General features: G+C 37.4%; 1 protein-coding gene across 3 annotated transcripts in view; it reads left to right on the top strand.

Moving 5' to 3' along the window:
- The window catches only part of TSPAN12 (tetraspanin 12), a gene marked incomplete at both ends in the record, with an annotated part of 61,236 nt that extends 57,849 nt beyond the window's left edge, over positions 1-3,387 (top strand). For all 3 annotated transcript variants that reach the window (XM_084230478.1, XM_084230479.1, XM_084230477.1), the window contains one exon: positions 3,082-3,387. In XM_084230478.1, the coding sequence (XP_084086604.1) occupies positions 3,082-3,387 (306 nt within the window). The remainder of the gene's footprint in view (positions 1-3,081) is intronic.
- Between the last annotated feature and the right edge of the window lie 11,332 nt (positions 3,388-14,719).

The raw sequence follows: 14,719 nt of genomic DNA, 5'->3' as shown, positions 1-14,719 counted from the left end.
CACTTGTTAGGAGTGTGGGCAAGGCTGCCTAGTGAGACCGGGCTCGGCTCATTGGAAGTGCACTTTCTTCCATGGGGTGTGTGTGCATGTGTGTGAGAGAGAGAGAGACAGAGACAGAGATGGAGAGAGATTGATTTTTGTTTATTTGTATGTCTTTTTGGCAGCTCTTCTCATTAGTTCTTTTTTTTAATTAAAGATTTATTTTTATTTATTTATTTATCTATTTATTTATTTATTTATTTATTTATTTATTTATTTATTTATACAAGCACTGGGTACAGTCAGAAGCGCAGGAGGGTGAGAGAATTCACCAGAGCCAGAGCAGGGAGCAGGGCAGGCAGAAGGACCGAAGTACACTGCTGAGGGGAGCAGCGGGCGGCAGGGGAGGTCTGCGCGCCATGTGAGACCCTCCTCCGGTGGCCAGGAGCAGCCTGGATAGAACCGGTGCTGCAGAGGCTGAGGGCAGTTTCGCCACCCAGCGCTCAACCCCTGCGCCACCGGGGAGGCCCCGTTCTCATTAGTTCTTATTGCTACTGATAATGTTGAGACATTTTAATAACATAGCATGACAATCCTGGAGATCAGATTCTATCCCTGCCCCTGAGTTTGTTGTTTAGTTGTTGTTTGTTCATTGATGTCTTTTCTTTTTCTTTTTTATTATTTTTTTAAAGATTTATTTATTTATGCAAGCTCTGTAGTACAGGCCAGAGGTGCGGGAGGGTGAGAGAATCCACCAGAGACAGATCAGGGAGCAGAACAGGCAGAAGGACTTGAAACACACTGCTGAAGGGAGCAGCGGGCGAGACAGGAGAGGTCTGCCATGCCATGTGGAATTCTCACTGACCAGGCAGGAATCGAACCGGCACTGCAGAGGCTGTGTACAGCTTCACAGTGCGGCGCTCAACCCACTGCGCCACCGGGGAGGCCCCGGTGTCTTTTTTGTCGTAATTCTGACATAATTCTGTAAGGTTTGTATTCTTTGCCATAATTGGCCACTGAAGTCTCAGCTCAGGTAACTCAGTGGTCAGGTAATGAATGAACAGAGGCATCCTTAGATGCCTGCACCCAGTAAGTTTCCAAGCTTTGCTAATGGTGTCAAAGTGCAGCCAGCGGCAGGATTACAGAACCTTCGAAGGTCTCTCCTGAGCCTGTGCATGGCCCTGGGCATGAGCAAAGCCCTACTTCTGTGTCACTTTCTATAACCCCACAAATAAGTGAGCTTTGCCAAGCCCTCTATGAAGTCTGCATTCTCCCCACCTCCCCCACTCTTTTCTTTATTAAGGTAACATTGGTTTATAACACTGTGTTTTTATACTGCTTTTTTTGAAGCTTTGTGACTATCCCACTGTGCAGCTCTTGTCCATTGCCTGGGGCAGCCTCAGTGTCCTCCTAGTTATCTCCATTGTTTATGATAAAAAAAAAAACCACAACCCAGGGGAAAGGCTGGCCGAGATGCAAGTCAGGTCAAATAAAGGAGACTTTACTAGTGAGATCTTCCAGGGAACCCTATCTTCCAGGTAGGACACAGTGACAGTTGCCTGAAAATGTGACTCCAGCCCTGCTCTGTTTCCTCTGGTGACTGCCAGGCTTCTCTGGTGTTCACCTTGAGTGTGGGGTGTTTGTTTTCAAGGCTACGACAGCACTGGACAGGGGGACTGGGAATATGGAAAACGAAAATATCACAAAACTTGCTTTTTTCTGAGATTCAGATGATTTTCTTGGATAAAAACTCTTCCAATTGCTACAAGTCTTTGGTTTATTTCCAGAACTCTAAAAAAATGTTGATTCTGACAATTTTTTTAGTGTGTTCATTGCTTATTTGGAGAAGACTCTTCCAAGATCCTTTCCTTGCCAGTTGTCGTCTGTGTTCTTGGTGTTGCCCTTGGCACTTGAGCTGGCAGGATCTGGCTATTGCTAATGTTATGCATGATGAAGTCTTTTGTTTCTCTTCTACCAGCATCCCTGAAACCGTGGCAGGCTAATTTTTTGGTTTCCAAGTAGAGAAAAATCTCAATCTCTGAAGTTCTTGAAATGTAATTGCAAAATTATTCCCTAACTGTGTCCCTTTATTTAGAATCTTCTTCCCTAGTCAACCTGAAAAGTAACTTATGACATCAGTCATATTCTACCTCTTTTTGTCTCCCCCATCTCTTGTTTTCCTCATCATCATTTTTTTCTTCTTCCTTCTCCTGCCCCTTCTTTTAGAATTCTCTTTTATATCTGCCACAGATTACTCTTTAGCCATTTATTCTGAAAACTAGGCACAAATAAACAAGTAAAAACCTTTCTAAACATTTCAAGTCAGGTGTTTCCAGCTCATAGGGGAGCTAAAGATATCTTTCAGAACCTTACCTGGCAGAACAGGATATCATTGCCAGAATCCCCCCATGTGTGTTTCCAATACAGGCAGTAGTCAGAGTCTCTGTGCCTGTGGGGGTTAAGGAAAAATGTACTTGTTATTTCTACCCACTAGCATGGTTCTGCAGCAAAATATGGAAACATTCTTGATCTTTACAGAAGTCTTTGACCAAGGGAGCTAGAGTTGAACAGTGGATACATATAATAAGGAAATATTTTTGAGATTTGCAAATCAGTCTGTATTAGGTACCCAAATCTAAGGTAACTTTTTTCTTACACGTGAAGTTTCAATGCACAGTCTCATCCATTCATTTATATTTTCATCTAGGACTGTTTTCATGTTACAATGTAGAGCAGAGTAATTGCATCAAAAACAAAATGGCTTGCAAAGCCTAAGAGATTTACGATCTGGCCCTTTACCAAACAAAAGTTTGTCAACTTCTATCAGTTTTATATCAGTGGTTCTCAATTTCAAGTTGTGAAAAAGAGAGAAATTAGAGTAGACTCATCAGAATCACCTGAGCAGGCTTTTCAATAGCTTCACACCTCTGTCTCTCCTCCAGCTTCTCATGGGCATTGCCTGTTGAGAGTTACTGTTGTAAACTCTAGGATTCAAGGTGTTTAGTTTCATTAACTGATACAGATTGCTTTCACTCTTTTGTTTGACCTTCTATAAAATATAAAACACTCAAAATAGTATTAACTGTGCTACTTCTTTTACAGGGATGTGGAAAGAAAATGTATTCCTTTTTGAGAGGAACCAAACAATTGCAGGTGCTAAGGTTTCTGGGAATCTCCATTGGAGTGACCCAGATCCTCGCGATGATTCTCACCATCACTCTCCTCTGGGCTCTCTATTATGATCGACGGGAGCCTGGGACAGAGCAAATGATGTCCCTGAAGAATGACACCACTCAACACCTGTCATGTCACTCAGTAGAACTGTTGAAACCAAGCCTGTCGAGGATCTTTGAACACACACCTGTGGCCAACAGCTTTAACACACACTTCGAGATGGAGGAATTATAGAGGATATCAAAAAAGGAAACCACACATTTATTTTATTGAACTTGTGAATTTTTGAGTATACACTTATCTTTTTCAGAAATATCTGGATGCCATAAAGGATGCGTAGGCATATAATTTTCTACCCTTTAAAATGAAGAGGGAGAAATTTCATATGATAACACATCAGTTGGACAATAGTTATTGGCTTTTATAATGCTGAAGACAGATCTAATACCTACTTTATAGCATGTGTAAGATTTTTACTGAACACAGTTATGCTTTGACATTTATGCTCTGGCATAGTTTGACCAACATTTCTCCATCATGTAAGTGAGGGATGCTATGGTGGAATTGGAACTACAGTAAAGTTTGATTTACTTCCATAAGCTTATTAGTATTTAAAATACCAATTAACTGCTAACATAGGGAGTTAGGCAGTACTAATGACTTTTATTACTTGGTGATATATTCTTCTGATGTGATGGATAGATTATACATAAGAAAACTCCAAAGATAGGTGACTACCTAAGTGTGATTATTGTTGGTTACTAAAATATTCTTACTACTTCCAAGAACAAACTAATACATTATCTTAAACTGATCAGGGATTTGTGTGTATAAAGAGCCTGTGTTAAGTCTGTATAATTCAGTAGATTTCAGTTCTTACAATGTTAAGAATAATAGTTATGAAAAAGATAAATTTGTCTTGTATAGCACCATTATTTTTAACCTTTCCTGCTAATAGAGCTTTAAAATTCTGACTTGGGTTTATATTACATATATAACTGTTAATTTAAACACTTAACCACTAATTTTGAAAAACTACCAGTATGATATAAAGGAGTCATTATAATTCAAAATGCAATCTCGTCTTTAGAAAGTATTAACAATTGAGTTTACATGTAATTTAGTTCATTTGGCAAAAATTTGGATACTTTCTTCCTAATTAAGACTCTTTGACACTGAAACACTTTCTTAAAGAGATTATCTGTGCCTTCTCCAAACAAGAAGCAATAGTTCTACAGAGAATAGTGTTTCTTTTCTCCAGCAAAATGCTGTAAGAATCATTACATAAGTGACAATTTAACTAGGTTGTTTTTTTTTTTTTTTGCTTTATTTCACTGATTAAGATATGTGGTGAGTTACACAGATTATTAAATTTTTACAAGAGTAAAATATATTTATTTGAAATGGGAAAGTGCATTTTACTGTATTTTGTTTTGTTTATTTCTCTGAAAATGGAAAGAACATTAAAATGTGTCAATAAATATTTTCCAGAGAGTAATAATTTGACTGTGTGTAAGTTTTAGACATTATAAGCATTTTTACCACTAAGATTAGCAAGGGAAAAAATACATGAAATGTGATTGAATATGGTAAAAATGATGATTTTTCAAACTCTTGAACTAATCTATAAGACTATGCATCTTCACTAAAAAAAAAGATGCCCATGTATTTTTTAAGTTTGTTTTTGAGCTAAATGATAAAGAATGTAGTGTTCAATATATTATTAAAAGTATGCCATTTGTTAGTTTGTCTTCCTAGTGATTTTGAATCCCTTTTTAAAAATAATTTTTGAAAGCAAATGAGCCTAAGGAATAAAATATTTAAAGTCAACTGCCAGATTTCATATCTTCTATGGATTTAAATGAAAACTGGTCAAATCACTTGCTCAATTAAAACCTTTTTTATGATTTCCTCAATATCCCAGTTCCCCATACTTTCACCAGTAGTACCCAAATAATTGAAACAGCTGTGAGTATTATTTGAATTATTTGGATAATGGTTAAATTCAGCTCCTTTTCTGTTCACAGAAAGAACAAACATATATTGTGTTTAGTTCAGTAAAATAAAATCCTCAAATTATAAATAAAAGTTGATGTCTATATTTTTAGACATCAGATATTTTAATATATTACCTGACATAATATTCTCTAGAATAGTCAAAATAAAGTTAGACAGTCATCTGATGTATAATGCATTTGCTTAATGGGAACTAATGACATTTATACCAATGGTCCACAAAAGCCTCTTATGGAAGCAGTGCACCTGGAATAATAAAGCTGTAAGGAAATTTAAAAAGTGTGTTTAATATGGCAGAACTGAGGGAGTTCACTGGGTACTTTGTTAACTGTTTCTTTGGGAATTTTTAAAAGCTTTCTTTTCTAAAAATTACCATTTTTAAAGCAGAAATTTAAGAAGATTACTTTTGGACTGGCTAATAGTCCATTCAAGTGCCCTGGGGATGCAGAGGTGACAATTAGGAATGGTGTCTGTGCTTAAACCACTTTAAAATCTGGTTGAGAGACACTTGTGCTAACCACATATAAAGTTAAATACAGGAGTATTCAGTGAGTGGGGCCATGCTTAGGAAAATGAGGTGAAGAGTAGAATTGAGGTAGCTCCCCAAGGAGATGATCTTCAAGCTTGGTCAGGAAGGAAGAACAGAGCTTTAGTTAGCTCATGGAGAACATTGTATGTCACTACATTTAGAGTACAGAATGCTCAAGGAGATTCTATGGGGAAGGACATATGTGAGATTTAGGTTTTTGGATTTCATTCTGTAAGCTCAATAGAGAATCATTGAAATGTCGTCAGAAAGAGAAGTGATTTGGGGCCTCCCCGGTGGCACAGAGGTTGAGCGCTGGGTTGCGAAGCTGCCCGCAGCCTCTGCGGCGCTGGTTCGATCCCCGGCTGCTCCCTGGCCCCCGGAGGAGGGTCCCACATGGCGCTCAGACCTCTCCTGCTGCCCGCTGCTCCCCTCAGCAGTGTACTTTGGTCCTTCTGCCTGCTCTGCTCCCCGCTCTGGCTCTGGTGAATTCTCTCACCCTCCCGTGCTTCTGACTGTACCCAGTGCATGTATAAACAAACAAACAAACAAACAAATAAATAAATAAAAACATGCCTCTATTAAAAAAAAAAAAAGAAAGAGAAATGATTTGTGTTTCAGATATTAGCTGACTTGGCCGAGTGAGAATCTCAAGGTCAAAAATCAGGTATCCTGTTATACAACACCCCAGACCTGGCCATTCTTTACCTGGTCAAAGTATGGACTGCTTTAGAGCAGAAAAATGCAGGATCCTCTGGAGGGGGACTCTGGCTTTGACCTATAGTGAGAAAAGGATCCTCACCAGGACCATGGAAGTATAAAAACCGAGCAAACAGGTTTACAGGTTACAGCAGGATGAATCCATCATAATTGGCAGTAGGTTGATCTTGGGGTATGTGGGATCAGAAGTAAAAGAACTGAAATTTCTAGACTTTGTCCCTGGTAAATTGGCAATGGCATTAATCTAGATAGAAGACTGGAGTGGAGAACGGGTGTGTGGGAGGGTAATTAATTTGGTTTTGGACATACTGAGTTGGACATGCCTGCAGGACATGCAGATGGAGATGTCTGCAGGCAGCTGTAAATTCTAGTCTGGAACTCAGGAGAGTTCACTGTCGAGCCTGAGAATTTTTATGCATTGCTTTCTGATCTCAGGAAGTCTGACAGAAAATGGGCCAGGAACCAAATCTTATATGAGGAGAATCTTAAACAGGATGCCACAGAACTTCCTTTTTGTCTGAACTCCCACTCCTGTGGATGAGTCAAGGGAGGTAAAGAAAAGAAATGAAGACACCACTGAATCTTCTGTGGCAAAGAAGCCACCCCATTTTTGAAAAACACTGCTAACTGCTGTTACTTCACTCAGCCTTACCTCCTATTGTCATCCTGTGATTTCTAAGTGGATTCATCTTATTAACTGAGCTCTCATTTTCTCACATCCAAGCACCTCCTAGAAATATATACAGAAGAGGCTCTGCTTTGTCTTGAAAGCTCATTCATTTTCTATAATAATATATTATTATAATTGTTCTTTATCTCACACATTCATGTGTGCTACTAGATGCGAAGTCACAGGGTGCTAGGCATGTTCTTCACTACTTTTTCAAAATCTGTCAACATTATTAACCCTATTTTTCAATAGGAGAAACTGAGGAAATTATTGAACCAGTCAGTGGCAGTAGCTCCCTTCCTCCCTTTACATTTACTGTCTCTTCACCCACCTGAGGTGAACCTCGACTGATGCCTTCTCTAGAAAAACCAGATTTACCTATTCATGACTCAGTATCCCCAGGCACAATTTGTCTCCAAATTATGTTACTTCTTCCTTCAGAATGATTCTTATCTAGTTAATTTTAACTTGTCTATTATTTCCCTAAAATCAGTCCAAATTATGTAAAGCTTTGAAGTCATAAACTGCTTTGTCCTCCCTACATCATATCTCTTCCCACTTATCTATCTTGCAATACACTGTCAAATTAACATCTTTAATCAACATTATTGAGGTTTTGTAACAATGCATTCATAGACCCACAATAGCAATCAAGATCGAGAACATTTCCTTATCTCTAAACATTTCACCATGCCCCTTTATTATTTTTTTGATTTATTTATTCATGCATGTAAGAACCAGGGTACAGGCTAGATGTGCGGGAGGGTGAGAGGATTCATCAGAGACAGAACAGGGAACAGAACAGGCAGACGGACCGAAGTACACTGCTGAGGGGAGCAGCGGGTGAGACAGGAGAGGTCTGCCTCGCCATGTGGGATTCTCGACGGCTGGCAGGGATTGAACCCTCACTGCAGAGGCTGCGGACAGCTTCACAGCGCTGCGCTCAACCGCCTGTGCCACCAGGGGAGGCCCTGCCCCCTTCTTTTAGATCCCTATACTCCCCATATACACCCTATATTCCTAATTCTAGGACTAGGGAGTGACTTGTTAAATATGACTCTAACTTATTCTTATAAAACAAAATTCTTAGCATATCACCTTCTTACTCAAATGTTTCCAGGGGTTCTCTGACTTAAATAAAACAAAGCTGTCTAACTTATTTCTATACTAGTCATTCAGATGGCACATTGGGGTAAATGAAATTCAAGGTGACTGGACATCCTATGTCTTGTCTGGCTAAATGAATAAGATAGGGAAGCAATAGCTGAGCACACTGGTTTGGCTACAACACAGTGGCTTAAACAAAATAGATGTGACTTTACATTTCATAAAACACATTTGTGTTAAGTAGTCCAAGTAATGGCTGCCTGAAGGTGTCTTTCTCTCCTACTGTTCTCTGTGCTAAGGTCTTTTCCTTGCTCACGTGGTCCCAGATGATGCTCTCTACTTCTACATTCCAGACAGCAGTCTGGATAAAGGGGAAAGTAAGAGGGGAGGAAACATTTTTCTTCCTTTTAAGGATATACCCAGAAGCACACCTTGCTTTCTTTCTCATCTCACAGCTATGAAGAGGGTGTGGTAAATAGTCTTTGTTCTAGACATGCAGGTATCCAGTCAAACCAGAAAGTTCTACTACCACAGAAGACGGGGAAAATGGGTACTGTGTGCAACTAGCAATCTCTACCATATTCCTCTGTACCTGCAGAACAAAATCTTCCACTTGAACTTGTTTTTCCAAACCTGTCCCCAAATACTTTCCCACATGTCACTGCACATCACCCAAATGGGCCAATCATGGCCCACTCGTTTCCTCTAATACCCCACAAATTCTGCACCTCCTCACACAGGGTGCTTCACCAATATACCTTCATATCCACAGATTTACCTTGCACTCAACCTTAAGTCCCAGTTCCACAGTCACTTCTTATGTGAAGCTTCACCTGATCATTCCAGTGCATAGCAATCCTTCCTCCACTGAGCTCAGCATTTATTTGTTGCCATATATTTAATTTGGTTCTTATATTTTCTATCTTATAATATGCTTCATTTATATTATAATTGTTTTCCTTTTTTATATATGTCTGGTCTATCTTCAGAACAAATATGCTACTTTATATCCCACTCAACATTCTACATAGGCCTAAGTAATGTTTCTTACATATCAGCTGCATCTCTATTCACTATGTATGAATTAATATATGCATGAATTATGTCAGTTACTGAACCAAAAGCCATTGTTCAAAATTATTTCAATAAGGGGAAACAGCTTTAAAGGAGGCCATCTGTTCTTGACAGGGCTAGAGGACACTGGGTTATCATGAGCTAAGTATTCATTGAGCTATAAAAGGATGTACACTAGCGTGCAGAATGCATTTAGAGCTCCGTCAAATCTTATGTCTGATGGAATTATCAAATTTTACTTGTGCTCTAATAATATAATACTGTCTTAGATTTATAAAATGCTTTCATACCTAACCCCAAATCATTTACTTTAAATCTACATTTGCTTCCACAGAGCAAAAGCTGAGTTTACATTGCCAAAGAAAGCTCTGGAGTGTTGGAATGTGGAGCAGATCACCACAAACTTTTAAATTTCTGTGTAATTCTAGAGAGTAGCTTTAAAAAAACAAACAAACAATGATGTGGTATTGTGGTATTCAAAACTACTGTGCCTACTGCATCAAACAGTGTTTCATTTACTCTTCTCATTAGTCCAAATAGGTCAGTTTTTATAATAAAGATAAGGTAACTATGGGCCAGATATCTTAAGTACCCCAAATTACCCAGCATGTAAGTGGTATTGTTGAGATTTTGATCAGGTTTGTTTAATTTCAGAGTCCATGCTCTTAATTATTTTAAAAGGAACAACTGTGTTAACAGATTTCCTAACTTATTCTTCATTTCTTGATCATAGTATACTGTTATTTTAGCATATTATTGAATTTTATTAGGTAGCAATTCTTAGCAAATTTTGTGTGTATATTCAAAAGTCACATACATTTGTGTGTATGTGTGTGTGTGTGTGTGTGTGAACACATAGATATTGTATCGTGGGAAGCTAGAATCCTGCAAATATATTTATACAAAATTTTAATTCAGTCTAAGCATTTAGAATGTGTATATTCTGTCATTAATCATATAGGGAAAAATTCTTGGATCTATCTATCTGTATTGGCATTAGGAATGAAAAATAAGACTTCTACTTCCATCCAAGGGGAAGGAAGAGAGACCAAATTTATCCTCCAGCCTGAAAAAAGCAAAAACAAAAGTTTTATAGATACTGGATGTTAGCCAATTTAAAAAAAAATGATCTCTAAGGGATATAACAAATGAGAAGAACCCCCTTAAGGGATATAACAACTTATCATCTTGAGAGCGATGCCAGGATGCGATGAAGCGAAAGAAAAATCAAAGTAAAGCCTGGAAGACTCATAATCAGAATAGGTGAATCTCAAAAGGGGAACCAAGGCAGTTAGAGTTTAGAGGAGAGAGATACATAGAAAAAGAGCCAGAAAGATACGCTTTGAGTATGCAGAAGAGTGCTAATGCACATTCAAAAAACAAAAGAGTAAAAAATGCTTAGGCTTTAAATATCCTATTTATTAGGGAAGTGTTAGTGAAAACCCTAAGAGTAGGTCTACTATATACATATCAGAAAGACTAAAATGTAAATGTTTGACAATACCAAGTGTTGAGGATGTGGAAGAACTAAAATCTTCATACCCCTCCTGGTGCAAATGTAAAATGTTCCAATCACTTTAGAAAACAGCTTGGTGGTTTCTTAAGTTGTTAAATATATACCTAACATAGGCATTAACCATATTACTCTTAAGTATTTATTTACTCAAGAGAGAGAAATGTCACAAATAAAAGGAACTACCTATTTATTTGTATAAAAACCTAGGTAAAAACAAAAGAATAATACTGAGTGAAAGAAGCCAAACAATAAATACTGCATACTAGATGATTCCATTTTTATAAAACTCTTTAAAAAATTGAAATTAATCTATATTGACAAAAGCACGTACGTGATTGCCATAGGAAGGACAGAAGGGAATAAAAATAGGCACAAAGAAACTACCATGTGGATGATACATAATTTTAGGGGCATCTCAAATTCTGACAGTGTTTGAACTCAGTTCTCCCACAGGCTAGGTCTCCATTTCCCTGTGTGGACTTTGGTTAATTTCCTACCTTCCTCCTACTTGAACAGGATGAGTTTTCTTGACCTCCCTTCTTCATTAACCATTTGAGCAAGATATACTAATCTTAGGTCTAGTCTTTAGTACTTTATTAGTTTTTTACTGTATTCCCCTATTTTAGCTTAAGTTCACCAGGTTAGAGTTGACCAAATCAAATGTCAAGTCTGCTCTTAACCTTGACCTGTTAGGCCCTTGTAATGATTCAGCAATCAAGGCATTTAGACACAGAATCTCTCCATTTGTCAGGGATTTCTTTCTGCTACAACCCAGAGTGCCTCTGTCCTGCTCCTTTCCTATTCGTAAAAGCAGGTTTAGCAAAATAGGCCTATAAATAGTGATCTTTGATTGTTCTAACAAGAAAGATAGAAATTGTATGTTATTGGGACAGGAAAAAGTTCCCTCTGTGTTATACTTCATTATTCAAATGCTTTGCAAAGTGCAGGGTCCTGCAGCTAGAAAAGCAAAAAAAAAAAAAAAAAAAAAAAAGCATTTTCCAGAATTAAAAATTAAGCTGTGAGCTATTACCTTTTATGTACAATAGACTAAGTGTATGAGCATTTTACTGCTCTTGTGTTAAGTTTTCCACACATGCATAGTTTAAAAATCTATTTCCCTCTGGAAAGCTGTACTCCGGCAAAATTGGAGAAGAAAATTGCTGTGATGAAGGTATAATGTAGTATTATTCTGCTTGAGATTCAATATGAATCAATCTGGCAATCAGATGTCTAATGATGGTTCTTAATTCCCTTCTATTCTCTCCTAATTTTCCTTGGAATCCATCTTCTTATTTTTCTCTTGCCAAGTTTCAGACCAATTCAATTCAATTTAGTAAGATCCATTGAACATCTGCTAGGTAGAATAAGTTGGGCTGGACACTGTCAAGATCAGAATTAAACAACAACAACACTCCCGCACACCCCACAACTGTTAATATAATCCCTGCCTCAAGGAACTCAAGTGTAATTGGAAATATCAGGCAGATGGATATCAAACAGTTAATGAGTGCCTGGTAAAGTTTCTGCAACTCAATAATGTGAAGGTACTCAGTAAGTAACGTATGAATTACACTAATGACACTGAAAAAATAGTGTAAGGTGACATATAAGTGGTACAGACATAGGATTTCAGGGAAAGTAAGATATCAAAGCAGGCTGAAGCTCTTGTATATAATGGAAATTTTTTATTTCAGGTAGAGCAGATTTTAATGAGAAAAAATGAGATTGGTATTTCAAGTTTAGGGTCGTTACAAATTAATCTAAGAAATCGGTATTTGCATAGTGTTTTGTCTGCCTGGGGAAGAGCCTGTTAAGACGGGAGAAGATAAAAACTCAGAAATTGGTTGAGATCAAATCATGGACGTTCTTTTAAGAGTTTTGGATGTATTCTGAGGTCATGGGGAACCATCCATGGGTTTTAATCTGTACTTGCATGGATGCAGGATAGACTAAATGAAAAATATACTGAAGGATGGGAGAACTGAGTGTAAAAATATTATGAATTGAGGGATGAGAACACGAAGTATTATGTTTACAAAATGGTTGAGAAGAAAGAAACCAACCCATTGGGAGAAAATGAAACTCACAGATTATGAAGGTGAAATAAAATTTGCCTGATGAGTTATAAAAAAAGATTCAAGAGATCACAGTTCCAGAAATAGAGAAAAATAAAAGGCAGAACCATTGTCAGATTTTGTTTTGGGTCCAAGATTATGGCAAAGTTAAGATGACAGAGGCTCAAATTAGAGAGAGAGACATGCTATTTATGATAATCCACATAGTGCTACAAGATCCTTCAGTTTTTGGTGTAAACCACATACATAGGTAAGTTAAATAGGGGTAATGACAAAAATTGCTGCCTTTTAATTATTCAAATTTACAGTGGAACTAATCTTTGAAGTATTATTTTGTCAAATATATAATTTGCATTCAGATACTGTGTAGTTAAGCACAGGTAACTCCACAGACCCATTCAGTCCATTGTGAGATGGAATCTGACATTTGGATTTCTTTCTGTGCATTATAATAAGAAATTCCTGGCTTCTTCACTCCATTTAACGTGGATCATTGACTTTCATAAAGCCCCATTCTGCCCAATGGGCCACATTAATATATTGGATGTCCCCAGATTAGTGTTGCCTCTGAGCCAGTCCAACAATGTCTCCAGTGTCTGAGTATTTCTTTCACCAGTGCACAGCCACACTAGTAAATGACTGAAGATACCCCTGGGAAATTTAAGGAAGGTTTACACAAGCTTCTTGTGGTAAGTGTGGCAGCAGGAATCTATGTGGAAATCTGGTCCTCTCTTCATTTAAGAAGTTCATGTTTATGGACCAGCTCCAGTCTGTGCATTAAGTGACAAATCGTGACTCTCCATCACAACAATTAAAGGTTTAATTTCTTTTCTTATATGACAGCCTATACAGATATCTATATTTATTCTAGGAACACCATAATCAATTGGCTACTACCAAAGACCTCTGTGGGTTAAAATATTTTGATTACTGTTCTAGTCATACTACCCATTTTGGTGATCACCTCCAGCTGTTCCTGAAGCACCCCAAGCAAAGGATCAACTTCAGCACTGGCTTGAAGCACTTGGAGTTTTCAAGGATATTGGTCCTTTCTTTAATGATAGATTTATCAATGCAATGATAAATTTAGTGTTTGATGGGCACTCTCCTGGGACAGAATTATTAGATAGGTAAGTAAGTCACACACGATAAAGTCACTCCAGATTCCTGTCTCCTAACCTTCTGAATGCCTTCTTTTACAATATAGACTGTAGACTTTATCACCTCAAGTTCATTTAATTTGCATGTGCAAATAGAATAGTTATTAAAATATAAATGGGCAACATAAGGTTTGTGTATGGAAAGAAGAGAATTGGAATCTGGAAAGCTTCATTGTCTTTGTAATGCTTCATTTCTTAAGAATAATAAAAATATTGGAAACAAACAAGGCAAAATATTAACATTTGATGATTTTTAGTGGTGAGAACAGAAGTGTTTGTTTATTCTTTCTACTTTTCCTTATTTTTAAAATATTTAATATTAAAAATATCTTAACATCTCAGTAATGAAGCCAATAGTTTCAGCTAAATATGTCAGTAGCACAGACCGCATTGTAAAACATTTGCAGAAGTCTGAAATGGTGTTTCTTAAATTCTTCAAAAGAATTGATTATGAAGAAGTTAATGTCTATAAAGATAAAGACAGAAAGGAATGAAATTTGTTTTAATTTCAGGTTGTTTTTTAAAAAAATAGATACTAATTCTGAGCAGATTCTACATGTATTCCTCGAGATTTTCTGCGTCTTTCATTCAGATAAAATAGCTGATGCCAAGAATTATCAAAGAGGAGAAAAGAACAAACTCCTAATAATCACTTACAAAGTGAAAGAGAAAAACAGCTGAATCAGGTGTATGGGGCTATTC

This window comes from Talpa europaea (genome assembly GCF_964194135.1).
Source record: "Talpa europaea genome assembly, chromosome: 3".
NCBI classification, from domain to species: domain Eukaryota; kingdom Metazoa; phylum Chordata; class Mammalia; order Eulipotyphla; family Talpidae; genus Talpa; species Talpa europaea.
Note: the sequence above shows the minus strand (reverse complement) of the source record. Positions and strands in the feature narration are given on the sequence as shown.